Source organism: Gymnoscopelus microlampas (genome assembly GCF_963454915.1).
Source record: "Gymnoscopelus microlampas genome assembly, chromosome: 20".
Lineage (NCBI taxonomy): Eukaryota > Metazoa > Chordata > Actinopteri > Myctophiformes > Myctophidae > Gymnoscopelus > Gymnoscopelus microlampas.
The window spans coordinates 33,230,635-33,248,398 of NC_139957.1; the positions used below are offsets into that span (position 1 = coordinate 33,230,635).

General features: G+C 42.4%; 1 protein-coding gene across 1 annotated transcript in view; it reads right to left on the reverse strand.

Annotated features, from left to right (window-relative positions):
- Positions 1–264: 264 nt before the first annotated feature.
- The window catches only part of LOC311036099 (regulator of G-protein signaling 6-like), a gene marked incomplete at both ends in the record, with an annotated part of 91,062 nt that continues 73,562 nt past the window's right edge, over positions 265–17,764 (reverse strand). The window contains 11 exons of the mRNA XM_084044621.1: positions 265–315; positions 1,772–1,834; positions 2,841–2,930; positions 4,411–4,597; positions 5,383–5,508; positions 9,087–9,259; positions 10,628–10,726; positions 10,902–10,976; positions 11,901–11,982; positions 14,584–14,660; positions 16,145–16,209. Coding sequence (XP_083900747.1) covers positions 265–315; positions 1,772–1,834; positions 2,841–2,930; positions 4,411–4,597; positions 5,383–5,508; positions 9,087–9,259; positions 10,628–10,726; positions 10,902–10,976; positions 11,901–11,982; positions 14,584–14,660; positions 16,145–16,209 — 1,088 coding nt within the window. The remainder of the gene's footprint in view (positions 316–1,771; positions 1,835–2,840; positions 2,931–4,410; positions 4,598–5,382; positions 5,509–9,086; positions 9,260–10,627; positions 10,727–10,901; positions 10,977–11,900; positions 11,983–14,583; positions 14,661–16,144; positions 16,210–17,764) is intronic.

The window sequence follows — 17,764 nt, forward strand, 5'->3', positions numbered from 1 at the left end:
TGAGTTTTCCCCATGTCAACATTGTCCTTTTCCTCTGTGCTTCTATCTGGGATACTAAGCCCAGCAGGCCCAGTGTCACCGGTGCTGCCCTCCCAGTATAGCAGAGGTCCCCCTCCGCAGTGTCTGGGAGTATCCGGAGCAGCTCTACCCAGCCAAGCTCAACAAACGCCCTTCCAGCCCCAGCCTCCATGTCCCTTCCCCGGCCCCCTCGTAGAGATCACCCCTCCGCGGGGGTCCGGCTGTGCAGCTCCGGCCCAGGCTGTGTCAGGACGACTGCATCAGGCCTGTCAGTCGCTTTCCCGTCAACGACTTGCCCTGGAAAGACCAACCCAAGACGGAAAAAAAACAAACCAAACAACAACATCACTGACCTGAGCTTTAGCCAAGACCAGCATGTAAGCGTGAGGAGAGTGACACACAATCTCGACTGCATTGGTTTGCAAGAAGTTTGGTAACACTTTACTTAAAGGTCGGGTCTATAATGCATTATAATCACATTTATAATGCATTATAATTTGCTTATAAGGCATTATAATTTATATAATATATTCTAGCAGAAGAATAATATATAAATGTTTATAATCATGTCAACTTAACATTTATAACGTATTATAAGTGCTGGTCATAATGCATTATACTGTAAGTTCAGTGGAACAGCACATTATAACTAACTTAGTTAGTTATAGTGTCTTTGTCATAAGTTGTTATGCATTATTATACACATTTATAAGTGTTATAAGGCCTTATACTGTAAGTGCATTATAATGCACTATAAATGTGGTTTTAACGCATTAGAGACCCAACCTTAAAGGGGAATTTTGGACCACGGTTTTCTTACCTTTTCTATGATATCATGATATCCTAGGATGAATGGTACAGTAGAAAAAAATCATAACTCCATCCCAGGTCCGCCACAGCTAAAAACACTCGCCAATAGGCCTTGCGCTAGATCGCATATTTTGATAGCTTTTTCTTTTTTTTTTTTAGATCTGCCGTTCATAGTGACAGAACACTATGCAATGTGATTGTCTTGATTGCGCCCCACCGGAAGTCTCGCTAGATGAGATTTCCGGTGGGGTGCATTCAAGACAATCACATTGCATGCAGTGCAGTGTTCTGTCACTATGAACGTCAGATCTAAAAATAAAAAAAGCTATCAAAATATAGATCTAGCGCAAGGCCTATTGGTGCACGTTTTTAGCTGTGGCGGACCATCCAAGGATATCATAGAAAAGGTAAGAACACTGTGGTCCAAAATTCCCCTTTAAAGGAGTAGTTCACCTAAAAATGACTACAATTACACATCCTATGAAGCCTTGAATTCATGGAGATTTTTTTTCAGTCAATAATTTGATGACCGGCGGAAAGATGCTAATGTCTCCGGTAGGAGACTGAAAGAGTCTCCTTTGAGTCTCCTATTGAACGATGACCCAGTCATCAAATTATTGGCTCAGGAATGGCTCAAAAACAAAAAAATCTTCATGAATTCAAGGCTTCATGGGGTGTGTAATTGATAGATAATAAGAAATGTTTCGGGTGAACTACTCCTTTAATATAAAGTCTTACCAGAAGTTTCATTCACAAAACATTCAAATAACCGTTGCTTTAATACATCTTTAACACCAGCACAATAATAGAAATTATGGGCTGTCACTAGAGTGGAATGTGGTCATCAGTTCACACTGCAGAAAAAACAAAGCCACTGGTAGTGAGTCAGCCAGTGTGGTCTGTGATGGTGGGGGCAGCCCCAGCTAGCCTCCAGGTGACTTACCACGCTGCGGGTGAACTTCTCCAGGGAGGTGCGACGCCCCTGCTCAGTGTCTGCTGGCTGCTGCTATTGGGGGGGAAGCAGGGTGAGGGTTTGGGTCAGGTCAGGGTGTCCACGGAGGGGTGGGGGTGGGTGGGATTCGGGGGTGGGTGATATAACAGTAGATAGCGAGGAGGAGGCAGTGGAGCGGTGTAAGCAATACGGACCAGGGGACAAAGTGGAGGTCACAGCATAGGAAATAAGAGAGTGAGAGACCGGTGACAGGCCAGCAGGGGGCGGAGTGCCTAAGCAGGGAGTGGGAAGAAAAGCTAACAATACACAGAGGTAGCTGTGATTGGCTACGAGACACTCCATTACATAGAAACTACCATCTGATAGATTTCTATTGTTTTACGCAGATTGGAGAATGTGAGTTTAGTCAAAGAGCAGCAGTTTGCGACCATGACATTTCTAACTTCCGACAGAACATGAAATGGATAACATTTGTACAGTGTGATTTCCACAGCGACTGCGCATAGGCCTGTCACAATTATTACATAATCGTCTATAATCTAAACTATAATCGTTGCAATAATGTTATATAATCGCAATAACTTTTCAATATTTTTTCAATTCCATGTTAAAAAATGTCATATATTTTCAAAAAATGATAAAAATAGTGGAAATAGCAGATCTATAAGCTCGAAACGCGCCGCGATGCGACGCGTTTTGAGCTTATAGATCGGCTATTTCCACTATTAATGTTTATTTTTAAGTATAAAGTAATTAAATATGTGTTATTTGTCATATCTTCCCTGTGCAACTTTTGTTTACGAAGGCTAAAAGCCAAACAGAAATGTCATTTTTATTCATAATGTTCCATATATTTTCAACGACAGAAACACAATTAAATCGTTAATCGCAATTATTTGAGTGATAATTTTTTTTTAAATCGTCAACTTAAATTTGTAATCGTGACAGCCCTAACTGCGCGGGGGAAATGATATGAGGTCATCAAAACATGAGGTGAGGAAATGAACAGGAGAACAACCACAATGTGTGACAGTGGGGGCTAAATGTGAGTGTGTCTTACCTTCTTCCTGGCCAACAGGAGGTCTTGGTAGACGTTGGACCTCAGGAAGCGTGCATAGCTGTCACTTTTCATTAGCTTGTAGATGTGCTCCTGAAACAGGAAGAGAACTGGTGAGTGTGTGTGTGTGTGTGCGTGCGTGTCTGTCTGTACGTACGTGTCAGCCTGGGGGTTACAAATGTATGAAGGGAGGAAAATAGAGAGACGTGAGAGAGACAGGGAGGGGGGTTAATAATGGAGAGAGAAGGGTGATATTATGTAATATGTAATAGTGGTCAGTGGAGGGGGGGGGGGGGGGTAAGGGAACGAGGGGTGGGTGGGTGGGGGGGTTGGTGTTGGTGTTAGACCAAGCGTGCAAACATGAAACGGAGGATTTCCCAGGAGAGAGAGGAGCAGAGTGAAACGCTGCAGCCGTCAGCTTTCATTCCTTGCCAGGGCACGACACCAACGACACTATGAACCGCTTTGCATGGGCCCATTCACGGACATTACCCGCCTCATTAGGCCCTGGCCAAAACAACGGGAACATTAGAATAAAAGGACCTCGGAAAGCAGAAGTCTTCACCGTTCTTCTGCTGACGCCCTTCGTGCTTTACCACACGTGTGAATGCATGCCACGGTGTAGGGATTTTTTGTTGTGCTGCCAGGAGCTGTGTGCGCACAAACCCAGTTTACAGGCGTCTATATGTTCACACAGGCCTGTGCACGGGTATCCCTGCATGCGATACGTGCCCCGTCTATGTCAGTGGTTCTCAAAGTGGGGTCCGGGCTTCCCCTAAGGGTCCTTGTGGGGGTTCCAGGGGTCCCCAGCTAAACGATTGATAGTGAGGAACCAAATGAATCGCTACAAGCCTGTAACGCCGAGAGTGTGTATAAATGGAACCAAATACGGGTCCATTCGGTTTCCATTTGTACACTCTCAGAGTTATGGGGGTCTGCGGCCTTAATGCATAGCAAACTGGCGGTCCTTGAAATTAGAAAGAGAAGTGATTTTGGGCACCTACTTGACAGGTGCGTAGGAGTAGACAGCCAATGCAGAAGAAGACTAAAAAGAATCCTGCACTGTCTTCTCTTTACAGCAACTATTTAATGCAGAAGGTTCGGTTCTGAGCTTCATCACATGATGAAGGTCAGTGCCACGGAGAAACGTTGTATTTTCTGCATTAATAGTTGCCGTAAGCGAATTATGTTTTTGGTCCTTGAAATCAAAAAGTTTGAGAACCACTGGTCTATGTTCCCAAACTTTTAACTCTCGAAAATTTTATGTCTCTCAGACTAGTGAAAATAGCCAAACTACAAGCTCACAATATGTCACAATGCGACGTGTTGAGAAGCTTGTAGATCTGCTATTTTCAGTTCTTGTTAAAAGATAGTTTTTTATGTTATTTCTTTGATTTCTTTCTTTATCATCATTATATCTTTTATAAAACAATACAAATATAAAACAGGAAAGGAAAATGTACTCGGGACCCATAAAGATGGGACCCACTGTTTGGGAAACACTGTACAACACATTCGCGCAGGCAAGACGTGTGGCTTTGGTATAAAAGGTGACACGTGCTGACTGTTCCACCTGAGCGTCCTCAAAGCTGTATCGGCCCGGGTCCTTGATGTTCTGGCTGGTGCGCTCGTAGCTGTGGGAGTCCAGGTTGATGGAGCTGGGAGCTCCCTCGGCCAGGAACTCCTGCCAGATCTCCTGGGCCCGGGAGGCCACTTCTTGCAGGGGGCGCCGCTTCAGCTCCTGGACCGCCAGCCAGAACCTGGGAATGGATGACAGCATGACACGCTTCAGTGGGATCATCGTCTCTAATCCAGCGGTTCTCAAAGTGGCGTCCGGGCAAAATGTGTAAATGCAGCATCGCAACGATTTTAACCCCTTCATCCATATTTTATATGTGTTGGCTATTCAAAAATAGCAGATGTACAAGCTTGAGCTTGTAGATCGGCTATTTTTTTTACATTTTAGAAAAATCTTGAAAGAAATAAAAATAATAATAATAATAATAAAAATAATGAAAATTGAATCATTTAGATTTTTCTTGTCTTCTGGGGGCCCGTGGCCAAATATATATCAATTTGGGGGTCCTTGGTTGGCACGAAAAAGTTTAATCCTCCCATGCACTGGATCAAAATCCTCACGATGTTGCGAGGTGGGGTTGTCTGTAGGGCTGCATCGGTTATTTTCTCAGTGATTATTCATTCGATTACTTAAATTAGTCGAATAATCGAGAAACCCCATCTTTAAGCGTTATTTTAAATTTTGCCGTACAACAGTAGCCTGCCATCACTTCAAACGTACAGTAGGTGGGGACCGGTTGAAAAAAACAAGGCACATTTTCCTTTTACATTTCACCTATAATGACATAGGGAACGATTATTAATAAATACATTCATTAAATTATCAATATTATTTTTTATAATCAATTGGTTTAGATGTAATCGATTAACTGTTGCACGCCTAATTGTCTGCATGAAACAACAAATAGTATAATTCCCCTAAAAGGGCCTAGTATGTCAAGTAGCTCTGTGTGAGGCTCAGACTCACTGCAGGTTCTCTGAGCTGAACTCCGACTCCAGGAACTTGAGGAACTGGTCTCGTCCTGCTGGGTCCTTCAGAGCTTCCTCCAGAGAGAAGCCCCACTTCTTCACTCGCTGCTGGCTGGGGTCTCGGCTGCTAGGAGGAAACAGCATGGAAAACAATACCATAGAATATATTAGAATACAATAGAATAGTTCAGTGGTTCTCACCCTGCGGGTCCCCACATCATTTTGTATTATTATTATTTTTTTTTGGGGGGGGGGGGGGACCTGCAGTATGTAAGTGTATACAGGGTGTCAATTTGACACTTGTCATCGCTGTGACAATTTAAGGACAATTTAAGACCTTTTTAATACCTATAAATAAGACCATTACTGCGTCAAAAGTAATCAACAAACCACAGTAGAAAAACTTGTCAATTTGTCAAATTGGCCAATTTGTCAAATAATTTAAGAAAGAGGCAAACATTGTGAAAATAGCTGATCTACAAGCTCAGATCAGCTATTTTCACAATATCTATCTGTGTAACCGAGTCAAACTAAATGTAAAGCCTCAACTCCTACAATTACAAGTGCTTGTCGGGGTGGGGGGTCCCCAGTTCAAATATGATTGATTACCACTGGAATAATTCACCGACCCCTATTATTTCAGATCATTATCTGAGGTAGGACAAAGCACAACCATGTTTTTTAATAACTTCAATATGCCTAGTTTTTGGTTGGATGGTTGTATGAAAATAATATATACGATGCACGACTAGAGATTTTTACTGGTCGACTAATTTGACCCAGTGGTAGTCGACTAGTCGACTAGTCCGGGGATTTTTAATAAAAAAAATATTACTATTAAATACTATTATTATTATCCTCCTGCCTTTATTTTTATGCCGTTTTAAGGGAAGCGCTTCTGGCACAGCAGCACAGCAGCGTCTCCAAGGATCCTCAAAAGGGGGTTATTGCCCAATAATAGGCTATTATTGGGCATACTTTTGACCCCTTTTGATGAAAAATAAAGGCAGGAGGATAATAATAATAGTAATGGGCCATTACTATGGCATTTATTTATTGTTCAATTATTCAACTAGAACCAACAAGGTTGACTAGTGGTTATACTAGTCGACTAGTTGGTGAAAGCCCTATATACGATATATCTTTTTAAATATGTAATGCAAAATTGTTGGTCCGGGGAGGGGTGGGTGGGTGGGTTTATTTTTATTTTTATTATTATTATTTTGTTTTAAGTTGTTTGTATCTTGTTTTTGTTGAAAAATGTATTCATATGAATATAATTGTATTGTCGATTTGATAATAAAAACAATTGATAACAAAAAAATAATATATATATAATGCATATTCTCATGTTTCTACGAGACTACACGAGGACAAGCTCGCTCATGCATTAGAGTGGTAAGGCTCCACTGCATGGTGCTCCAATGGCCACACACTTCTGCTGCTACTAGAAATGCTTTGTTTGTATACACGCTAGAGTCTGACCTAATAATCTATAGAGTTTGACCTGATAAGTGATCAGTACACGCACCAGTGTGGTCCTCTCACGTGAGGCAAAGAACTGGCCAAAGACATGCAGGGGAGGGGGGGGAGGGGGTGCATTGCTGACATACAGAAAGAGAAGACCGTCCACCAGGCAGGCATGAGGGTGCCTGTCATGCTGAAGGAGAGGGTTCTCCAGACTCTGACTGTATTATTGAAGATGAGTGGGAGGAGGTCGATGAAGAGTCCCCACTCAGACGACGAGGCGGGGAAGGAAAAGGCAGACCACGGCAAAAACTGTGTCTGACGATGAGCAGTGGTGGAAGAATACTCAAATGTTTTACTTAAGTAAAAGTATCAATACCGTATTGTAGAAATAGTCTGTACAAGTACAAGTTTGGTTTTAAACATTTGCTTGAGTAAAAGTACAAAAGTATTGGCATCAAAATATACTTAAAGTACCAAAAGTAAAAGTACTCATTATGCAGAGGGTCCCATTTTCCCAAGTTTTCAAATGTATAAAACATCCTTTGAAAATAGCAGATCTACAAACTTACGCTTGTAGATCGACTATTTTCAAATTGCCGATAGGTCTGAAGTGGTTTTGTAATAATAATCCAAATCTACATAGTAAGTAGTAGCTAAAGTTTTCGAATAATTATAGTGGAGATAAAAGTCCAATATTTGCCTTTGAGATGTAGTGGGGCAGAAGTAAAATTGTTGAAAATTGGAAGTACTCCATTAAAGTAAAAAATACCTCAACATTGTTCTAAAGTACAGTACTTGAGTACACTCACTTAGCTACTTTCCACCACTGAAGATGAGTGAGGAGGTGGAGGAAGAAGAAGAAGAAGAAGAGGGGGATGATGATGATGAGGACGCATTTAGCATACTCAGGTTTGTGGGAGCAAGATGGATGCCGTGAGAATGTGATCAAACCAGCTCGTTCCGCTGCCTCCATCGGGCAGACTAAATCCAAACAAATCCTTTTACCCCAGAACCTAGGATGTAAATTTGACTGCATTTGCAGGCTGTATAACCCACGAAAGCCAGAGCCGGGTTGCCAGTTGCTTCAAGTTAAGCCAGAGACCCTTTCTGTAAACAGTCACTCCTCTTCAGAGGAAGGAGAGCCTTTCAAGCCTTTTCTTTTAACCCATTAAGACCTGAGGCCGATTCTACAAAAATGTCAGTTTTCTGAAAAAAATATTGTTGCTGTATCAGTGGTGCTCAAATCTTTTCGTGTCAAGGACCCCCAAAATTATATGTATTTCCAGGGACCCCCCAGGAGCAAAGATTTGAGAGATGGGTACCGGTCGCTTTGAGACGTTTAGTACATATAGTACTGTGAATGCATTTTTGTGATCGGCACCCTTTCATTAGTCACAGATGTATAGGCTACATACTGTAACTTTTGAAGTGTGTTTAAATGTACAGTATATAATTCAAAAGTATTGATGATGACACATTTGCAATTCTCATTTTCTACGAATAACTGTTTAATAAATAAACATCAAGTCCAAATGTGTTGACGTTCAGATCATTATTTCCAGACACACAGTACATGTGATAAAGCAGACAATGTCTCTTTTGTAAAGCCTATGTTGTCTTTTCTTTTTTGGAGAGGATCCAATAACAGCCAACAAATAATTTTGTTGTAACATATTTTATACAACCATCCATTTTACCGGAATAACATTAAGTACATTAAGCCAGTGGTTCTCAAAGTGGGGTCATCATTAAATCAGTTTAACCACTTTAACTTTGGCTATTTGTTTTTAATATTTTGGAAAAATCTTGAATCATTATTTTGGAAAAATATTCAGATAAGGGATTGCAGCCAATTGCATTATCAGTTTGTTGGTCCTTCAATCTGGGAACCTATAGTTTTAAAAAAAGGAAAAAACAGCACCCTCTGCTGTTTTTTTCCTTTGAATTTGACTCTGGAGGGACCTCCCAATAGAATGAGGATAACAGGATGTTTCATAAGGATGTTTCATTCAGAACATTCCTAACTATACACGTTGTAACAGGAGCTCCCGACAGATTCAGCCGCATAGCTCTGAATCTGTCTTGGGAGATTATGGGTCCTTTGACATGAAAATGTTTGAGAACCACCTGAGGCCTCCTCACTTCAAATGACCGTAGCACTGGTCATCAGCCCTCAGCAAGACACTCAACCCCCCCACACACACACATGCACACAACCAGCGGGTGTCTCACCCTGCCTCCAGGTCCCAGAAGGAGGTGTCATCAGTGAGCCAGGGGTTGGAGGGCTCCGTGGACGCCACAAAGGAGTCATACTCCATGAACTGCTCCGTGTAGCTTATCAGACTGTCAGCCACTTTGGACACCTTCATGCAGTGTCTGTCCAGCTGCATGTTCAAGAAGGAAATCTGATGGAGAGAGAGACAGACAGACAGACAGACAGACAGACAGACAGACAGACAGACACATGAGTGAGCCTGTGGGCAGTGAGGATAATACAAGTGAAGTGGGCCCCCAAATTATTGGCAAAACACTAAGATTTTATTGGCAATATAACTTTGCTCTCGGGGCAGAAACTTGAGCTTGTACATCTGCTACTTTTGCAATTTTTTTATTTGAATCCTGAAAAGTGTCAGTTTTGGACATATGAGGTTTCCCCCCGACAGAGTCATGGTATTTTTTGTTTAAGAAAATAAGTTTTCTTTGTGATACAGATAAATAGGAACTTAAAGTATACTACTTAGTTCTATTGATCCCCACAATCGAATGATTGATCATTAAAGTAAAGATGCTCGGCCCGGACGGCAGGCGTAGCGGTTCGGGCACCTAGGCTGCGTATCTTGGGTTCGAATCCCGATCCCTTTGCTTGCGTGTCACTCCCCATTTCATGTCAGTCTACTAACAGTATGCTATCAATAAAGAAAAAATCACACCCTGTGTGAAGGTAGCGGCGCCTTTGATACATTATGTCATCGATATGTGTTTATAATGTGTTTATAGCCATGTGTCACGTGAAGCTTGACCAATCACTTTGTTGACGGGTCTGACCAATCAGAACGTTGACGGGTCTGACCAATCAGAACGTTGCCGGGTCTGACCAATCAGAACGTTGACGGGTCTGACCAATCAGAATGTTGACGGGTCTGACCAATCAGAACGTTGACGGGTCTGACCAATCAGAACGTTGACGGTGAGCACGGACAAAGTCAGGTATAGAGCTGGATTGCTCTATACCTTTAGGTAAAGAGCGGCTAGCGCCGCTAAAAATCACACCCAGTGTGAAGAGAGTGGTGCCTTTGAAAGTGTAACTGGTTGCATCCTTGTGTTGCAATCAGCAACAATATGTTGTCACGTGTCACGTGAAGCTTGACCAATCAGCCGTGCTCAAACATACGGACGGACAGACATACGGACGGACGGACATAGTCAAATGTAGGAGTGGTTGGCACCACTCAAAAAAAATCTTAAAAAACAATTAAAAAAATAAACATGCTCTGAAGATGCACGCGGCCCACCCATGTGATGTGACCACTTAGCGTGACCCATATGTGGACCACTTAACACGGCAGCGCTGCCGTCTGCCGTGTTGAGGGCCGCCCCCGAAAACGCTTGTTTCGAGATCGCTAAGTGGCGGGCCCTGATCCAGAAAAGGTTGGGATGAAGAAGCGCCGGGGCGCGGCTATAGTGGCTTTATTATTATCAGCGAGCGTCCCAGGATGTTTCTATAATGGATGACCGCACTGGTTAGAAGGAACCGTCAGTTTGCGTTACAGTACCTCCTTCTGAACGTCCTCTCTGGTGGCCTTCCGGGCCGGTTGGGAGGGGATGTGGACCGGGCTCGGGCTCTGGCTGTCGTCTGGCGTTCCGTACACTGACTGCAGGGGACAAGCCAGTGAGACACTCAACATCAATGGGGGGTGTTGTTATGACTCTGGCAGTTTAGATCATATCACTGGTACTTTCTTTAACCTCAGTGGTTCTCAAACTTTTTCATGTCAAGGAAAAATGATCTACAGTATATAGATAAGAAAATAATGATCTAACTATTACCTTTTTTACTCTGTGAGGATTCCTCTCTCTCCGGCACTTACGAATGTCCATCTCTGTGGTATTGACACAGCCTGGCTGTGAGGGAGAGCGAGAGAGAGAGAGAGAGCGAGAGCGAGAGAGAGAAAGAGAGCATTTCAAAATTAAGTCAGATAACAGCGCTTCACCACCGCGTTCAGTGGTGGAAAAAGTAGGCCTCCTCAATTTACCGCAATGTGGAAATACGATTTTACAAGTAAAAGTCCTGTATTAAAAATTTACTTGAGTAAAAGTACAAAAGTATAGGCATCAATATATACTTAAAGTACCAAAAGTAAAAGAACTAATTGTGCAGAATGTCCCATTTCGCCAAGTTCAAAATGTATAAAAAAATCATTTGAAAATAGCCGATCTACAAGCTCACAATGTGTTGCATCGCGACACATTGTGAGCTTGACCCCCAAACCTTGTAAGTCGCCGAAATATATATAGGGATGAAGTGGTTAATGTGTGTTTTGTACTAATAATCCAAATCTACAAAGTAAATAGTAACTTAAGCTTTCATATAATTGTAGTGGAGTAAAAAGTACAGTATTTTCCTCTGAGATGTTGTGAAGTAAAAGTATTGAAAATTGTAAATACTTCAAAATGGTTAAGTACAGTTAACTTAAGTACAGTACATGAGTACATGTACTTAGTTACTTTACATCTCTGCCACCAACCACCGTTATCCTGCAAACAGCACCAGTGCAGAGCCGTTTTTTTCCATTCAACAATTCCCTAGAATCTGATTCTACCACTAACTGTACTACTGTCAACCTAATAGGCCTCTCCGCTGAAACATCCAGAGCTTTTTGCATGCTTTTAGTTCCACCCTACCAAATTATTCATCTGTGCCACCTACTTCTCTTCTATTTGTCCTTTACCTCTCTAATTGCATTTCTCTGCCTCTCTGTTGTTTCTGTTTGATTCTCTCTCTCTCCCTCTCTTTTCCTTTTAAACCTGGCTTGAATCCCAGCTCACCACAGGCCGGTGGACATCCCAGAATGCTCTCTCTTGAGAATCCAAGATCTTCCTCTCGGCCTTGTCTTTCTTTCGGTCGATCCTGTGGAGAGATGAATATAGGTCAGAATTCGGGACTCGCACGCACGCGCGCGCACGCACGCACGCACGCACGCACGCACGCACGCACGCACGCACGCACGCACACACACACACACACACACACACACACACACACACACACACACACACACACACACACACACACACACACACACACACACACACACACACACGCTGCTATGTGCATACATGCCATTCCCAATGACAGACCAGAGAGCAAACATCTCGAGAAGAAAGGGTTATAACCTGTCTCCTTTGCTTCACCAAAGCAATGCCTGTCATTTCTGCCGCCAGTAGGAGTCCTTACATAACTGACATTTACCATTGGGGCGCTTGCTTGACCTAGTTCAACTGTCATGATGCAGCAGGACTTAATGCTCTCCCTCCACTTATGCACAGTGAGTGGACAGGCGTGTGACCGTGAAGTATACGGTCCCGGTTTGGCCCCAATTGTCCCCGTTTTCAAGCTGGGTGTCCAGAGTCCCGACAAACGTATCTTTAAAACACAACGTGCACTACCGAATTGTCCCGGGGTTTTCAACACAATTAAAATAATAACACTTGTTTTGAGTGCTTATACTGTAACATAGATGTTTATCATGTTCTGTTGTTGACAGGTGCAGTCATTAGATCTGCTAAAGTGATACAATAATTGTACCCCATCCTGATGAAAACACCAGGTGAAAAGGCAAAAGTAGCTAAATTAGCAGATCTACAAGCTACAGCTCAGCTCTGGTTTAGGTTTTTGAAAATATGTTCACCCTACCCTACCATGAAGTGAATATTCATAAACATGGCAGATTATGTAATACTGTATAATTCTAACGATCTCACAAATCCGGCTGAAGCTAAAATGCAACCATGCATTTTCGGTTGTCGCTCCAAGCCTGTGTCACAGCCTTTACCTGTTAGGTCTGTACCTTCTTTGGACATTTTTAAATACTGTTTATATGATGTTCTGCATAGTAGTGTATTTCTGTCTGTCATTTAGTCACTATGAATTGAGTACAAAGCCATTAGGCTTTCATGGGCTTTTTAATTCTATTTAGTTGACCTTGTATTTAAACTGCACTTTCATGTGCTTTTTTTCTGCAAACCTCTAAATGAAGTATTCAATCAATCAATCAATCAATCAATCAATCAATCTCAACAAATAAAATCGACCTGACTTGAGCTGCGCTTACACATGCTCACCACCTGGTGGAGACAATGAAATACAGTTGGACGCGGAGACGCTTGCATGCTTCAGAGATGTTTACATCAAGGAATATCTGCTTTATTTGACTGCAGTCAAAGCAGGGCGCTGAAGGAATGCATTAGGTACAGCAATGCTCAAAAGACACACATTTAAAAAGACACACATTTAAAAAACATTCCGCCTCCCTTATGAATTTGACATTTCCTTTCATGCATATCAAGGAAGGTTAGTGCACACATTCATGCATACACTAACTTAGTGTATGTATGTATGCATGAATGTGTGCACTGTGCGCTGGGCAAATGAATATAAATTATACATATGCACACTAGACTAATTTGAGTATGAATCTCATTTCAATCTCTTGCTCCCTCAACCAGCAGTGACCTGGGGCAGTACGAGACATCAGCATGTTAAGATGCTATGCCAGTTCACTGGAGCCATTAGTCATTCTGGGCCTAATGAGAAAATAGGGCACTGGACGCCCCACTACTTATCAAAATCTTTAACTCACAACCACAGGTGGAAAAAGCCTCTTTTTTTTTTTACTTAAGTAAATGCAATGTAGAACTGTAATGTAGAAAGTAAGTAAAAGTGAGTAAAAGTACAAAAGTATTGGTGTCAAAATGCTCACAACGCGTCACAAAGCGACTTGTTGGGAGCTTGGCTATTTTCAAATTGCCAAAGTATACTGTATATAGGTTTGAAATGGTTTTGTAATAATAATCTAAAACAAAGTAACTAGTAACTAAAGTTTTCAGAATAATTATAGTGGAGTAAAAAGTATGTCAAAATTGTACTTAAGTACAGTACTTGAGTTAATGTACTTAGTTACTTTACACCACTGCGCCCCACTACTTATCAAAATCTTTAACTCACAACATATTTGAGGGGCCTCTGTCAATCCAGGGTCACACATATTCAGGTTGTTTTGCAAAAGAACATATGTGAGAATCCTATCCTATGCAATGGGTCAGGCCATAAGTTGATGTTGTTTCGTTTCGTATACTGCAGTGATTCTCTCAACATTTTCATGTCAAGGATCCACAAATTGATACGTAATTGGCAGCAGACCCCCACCTGAAAACACTTTATGACCCGGACCCATAGAAGAGAAGATTTGTGTGAAAGATTTTAATGAAATTATCAAATTATTATAAGTTAAAAAAATAATAATTCCATTCTACAAGTTCACACGTTGTGATCTTGTATATAGGCTACTTTTGAATAGCCGAAGTATAACATAAGGTTAAAGTGGTTAAACTAATTGGGATGCAATCCAATCAAACTAATTCAGCCGGGGACCCCCTGGAACCCCTTCTCCCCGGACCCCACTTAGAGAACCAGCAGTGCATCGTATACTGAATATATGTACACACTCACTTGACTTGAGCTTCAGCCTGCATGAAGATGAACTCCCACTTCCTGGCGAAGGCTCTCTGCAAACGGGCGAGGTTCTCCTGTAGGAACCAATCAGACGTCGGCGTCATGGATGAAGGGAACATGATTTGAATTCAAAGGCCTCAAGGTGATTACACATACCATTTATTGAGAGCAAAGCCCAGAGCATCCCCCATGCCGAGATGAAATGACACCTCACAAACTCACTTAACCCTGTGTGTGTGTGTGTGTGGAGTTAAGTAGTGTTATTTTTTTCAAATAGATATAGATTATCATTATGACACTTCTGCCATACATTAATAGCATACAGAGGAGAGATTAGAGGCAGAGTTCAACACCCTGTCTCAAATGAGTATGTATTATCACCCTGACACGCACGCACGCACGCACGAACGCACGCACGCAGCCTATAATGGGTATTGTCAGTGGCGTCGTTAGGGGTGGGCTTCGGTGGCTATAGCCACCAATGTTTTATCCAAAGCCACCAATAAAACATTTTAAAAAATAAAAAAAATAAGTTTTATTTTTTATTTTTTATTATATATCTATCACCCTAACCTAACCCTACCGCTAACCCTAAAACCGAAATAAAGTAACAAAAAACGGGGAAAAAAGCACCAAAATCCGCGAAAAAAAACGCGCACGCGTGAGCAGATCTACGTTGTGAGCTTATAGATGGGCTATTTTCAAATAGCCGACGCATATATGGTTAAAGTGGTTAAACTTATTTTGGTGGCATATTATCTGGGGACCACCCTGGAACCCAATCAAGGACCCCTGGGGGTCCCTGGACCCCACTTTGAGAACCACTGCATCAGAGCAGCTTCAAGTGGAAACTGTTAAGTGTAATTCTGCAAGAAAAAAAAATATTTTTGCTCAGACAGCTTCTTATGAAAGGATCAAAATCCTGGAACTCACTGGACTTGCTGAGAACTTGAAATGTGCTGCAAAATCACCACTTTTTAAGACTTAATCCAGCAACAAACCAGCTCACCTTCTCCTCCTCACTGTTTTTTAATCTCCTATTGTCCCACAAAAAGCCCTTCTAGGGACGTGGGTGTTGGAAACGATTGCATTGCATTTGGATATGCAAGACGTAGTAAACAACACGTCTCACGATCACAAACATCTGCCGAACATTACCTGACCTCATTATACAAGTGAACAGCAACTAGCAGGCATGTAATGGAGAGGGGGATGACGCCTGGGGGCACGACATGACCTGAATATGAAACACTAGGACGCTAGTGGACAGCAGTCCCACAGTGGCGGAGTGCACACCACTGCCACACGCAGTGTCCAAAGAGTTAATGTAATTAACCCAGAGGGCAGTGGTGGAAAAAAGTGATGGTTTGCGAGATTACCCCGGACAAACAAACAAACAAACAAACAAACAGACAGACAGACAGACCCATTTGTAGACATCTTGCCTCTTACACAGACACGCCGTGAAAAGCTATAGAAGTCAATATGATCCCGCTGTAGCCTGTGCAGTGTGATACCACTGACCTGGAAACTTCACGCTGAAAGATACAGTACTTACCGCTTCATAATCAGCTAGCTCCAGCCTGGCCTTGTTTTGCATTGTGCGCTTGCACAGGTAAATGGCTGAAGGAAGCAAAGAGACGGAGAGACGGAGAGACAGACAGACAGACAGACAGACAGACAGACAGACAGACAGACAGACAGACAGACAGACAGACAGACAGACAGAGAGAGAGAGAGAGAGAGAGAAAAAGCAAGTGGCTGCAGTCACAGAGTTACAAAGCCAGACGTCTTTGTCATTTTGACTTTTACTAGCAAGCTAAAGGAAAGGAGGTCACCTCTTTTGGCACGTTGAGAATGGTATTCTTTTGTCATTGGACAACAATGTGCACTTCTTCATACAACTGCGACGCAACGATGTATGAATTAGGCTTAACTGTGTGGAGCGATGTCAATGAACACATAATTATACAGTCAGTTAGATGAGGAAATGTGGACATGCTTTGTCGTCTGTCTATAAATTCACAAAACCTGTGTGTGTGTGTGTGTGTGTGTGTGTGTGTGTGTGTGTGTGTGTGTGTGTGTGTGTGTGTGTGTGTGTGTGTGTGTGTGTGTGTGTGTGTGAGCATGCACATGTGCGTCTGTCCCGGGCATAACTTGGGCACTGCTCGACTGATTGACTTGAAACTTGGCGTGTGTGTCCCAGATGACGCACCAAATCTCTGTGTGTTTGGGGTGGTGTGTGCATCGGCTTCCCTGATTGGCCAACCCGACCCGTTGGCTTCACAATTTGGCCGAACTTGCATAGTTGCCGACTTGCGTGGTCCCCGAGCAGGCCGTTCTCGTTTACATAATGAGCCTACACAAACACGAGGGCCTGGATACTATGTGGCAGTAGGCTGCTGTCATGGCCTGGTCCTTTACTGCATTGGTTCTCAAAGCAGGGGTCATTGGAGGGTGGGGTACATTTTCAGATGGGGGTCTGCGGCCAAATATCTATATATCAATTTGGGGGTCGAAAAAGTTTGAGAACCACTGCTTTACTGGTCAGCTAGTCTTGTCAGCCTGCCAGGATTCTCCTCAGTGGGAGATCCATGTGGGCCAAACTGCTCACAGAAGTTTTACAGGAGGAAGCATTACAGGAGGAATGGCCTCCTGGGCCTGCAGGTGTCAATAACAGATCTATAGCCTCCACTGTGGAGCGATGAGGAAACTGTCACCTGCCCAGTAAAGACCTTTACACAGTGGCGGCATGTCAAATAATGTGAGAATGCATCAAATCTATTCATATAGTTGATGTCTCATTCATAAAGACTGACGACCTTGTTGTGAATAAAAATGACATGGCTTTATTGTCGTGTAATATTTACACTCTGAGTGAATGTACTTGTGACACAAACAACAGTTTGAAAAAATATATCCCCCCCCCCCGATGTGTAACGCCCTTTATACTGCAAAGAATTACATGACAATATGTCATGTAATTACATGTCATGTAATTGTTTCAAGACACTGACTTGAAACAAATTGCCTTTTTTACTATGTTTAAGATTATTCCTCTTGTTTCATGATTATTTTGTTCGACAAGTCATATTATCATTTAACAAGTGAAAATTCATGAAAGCGTCTACAAGATCTGCCAATTCAGTATTTCTGCCAAAAATATATGCCAATTCTG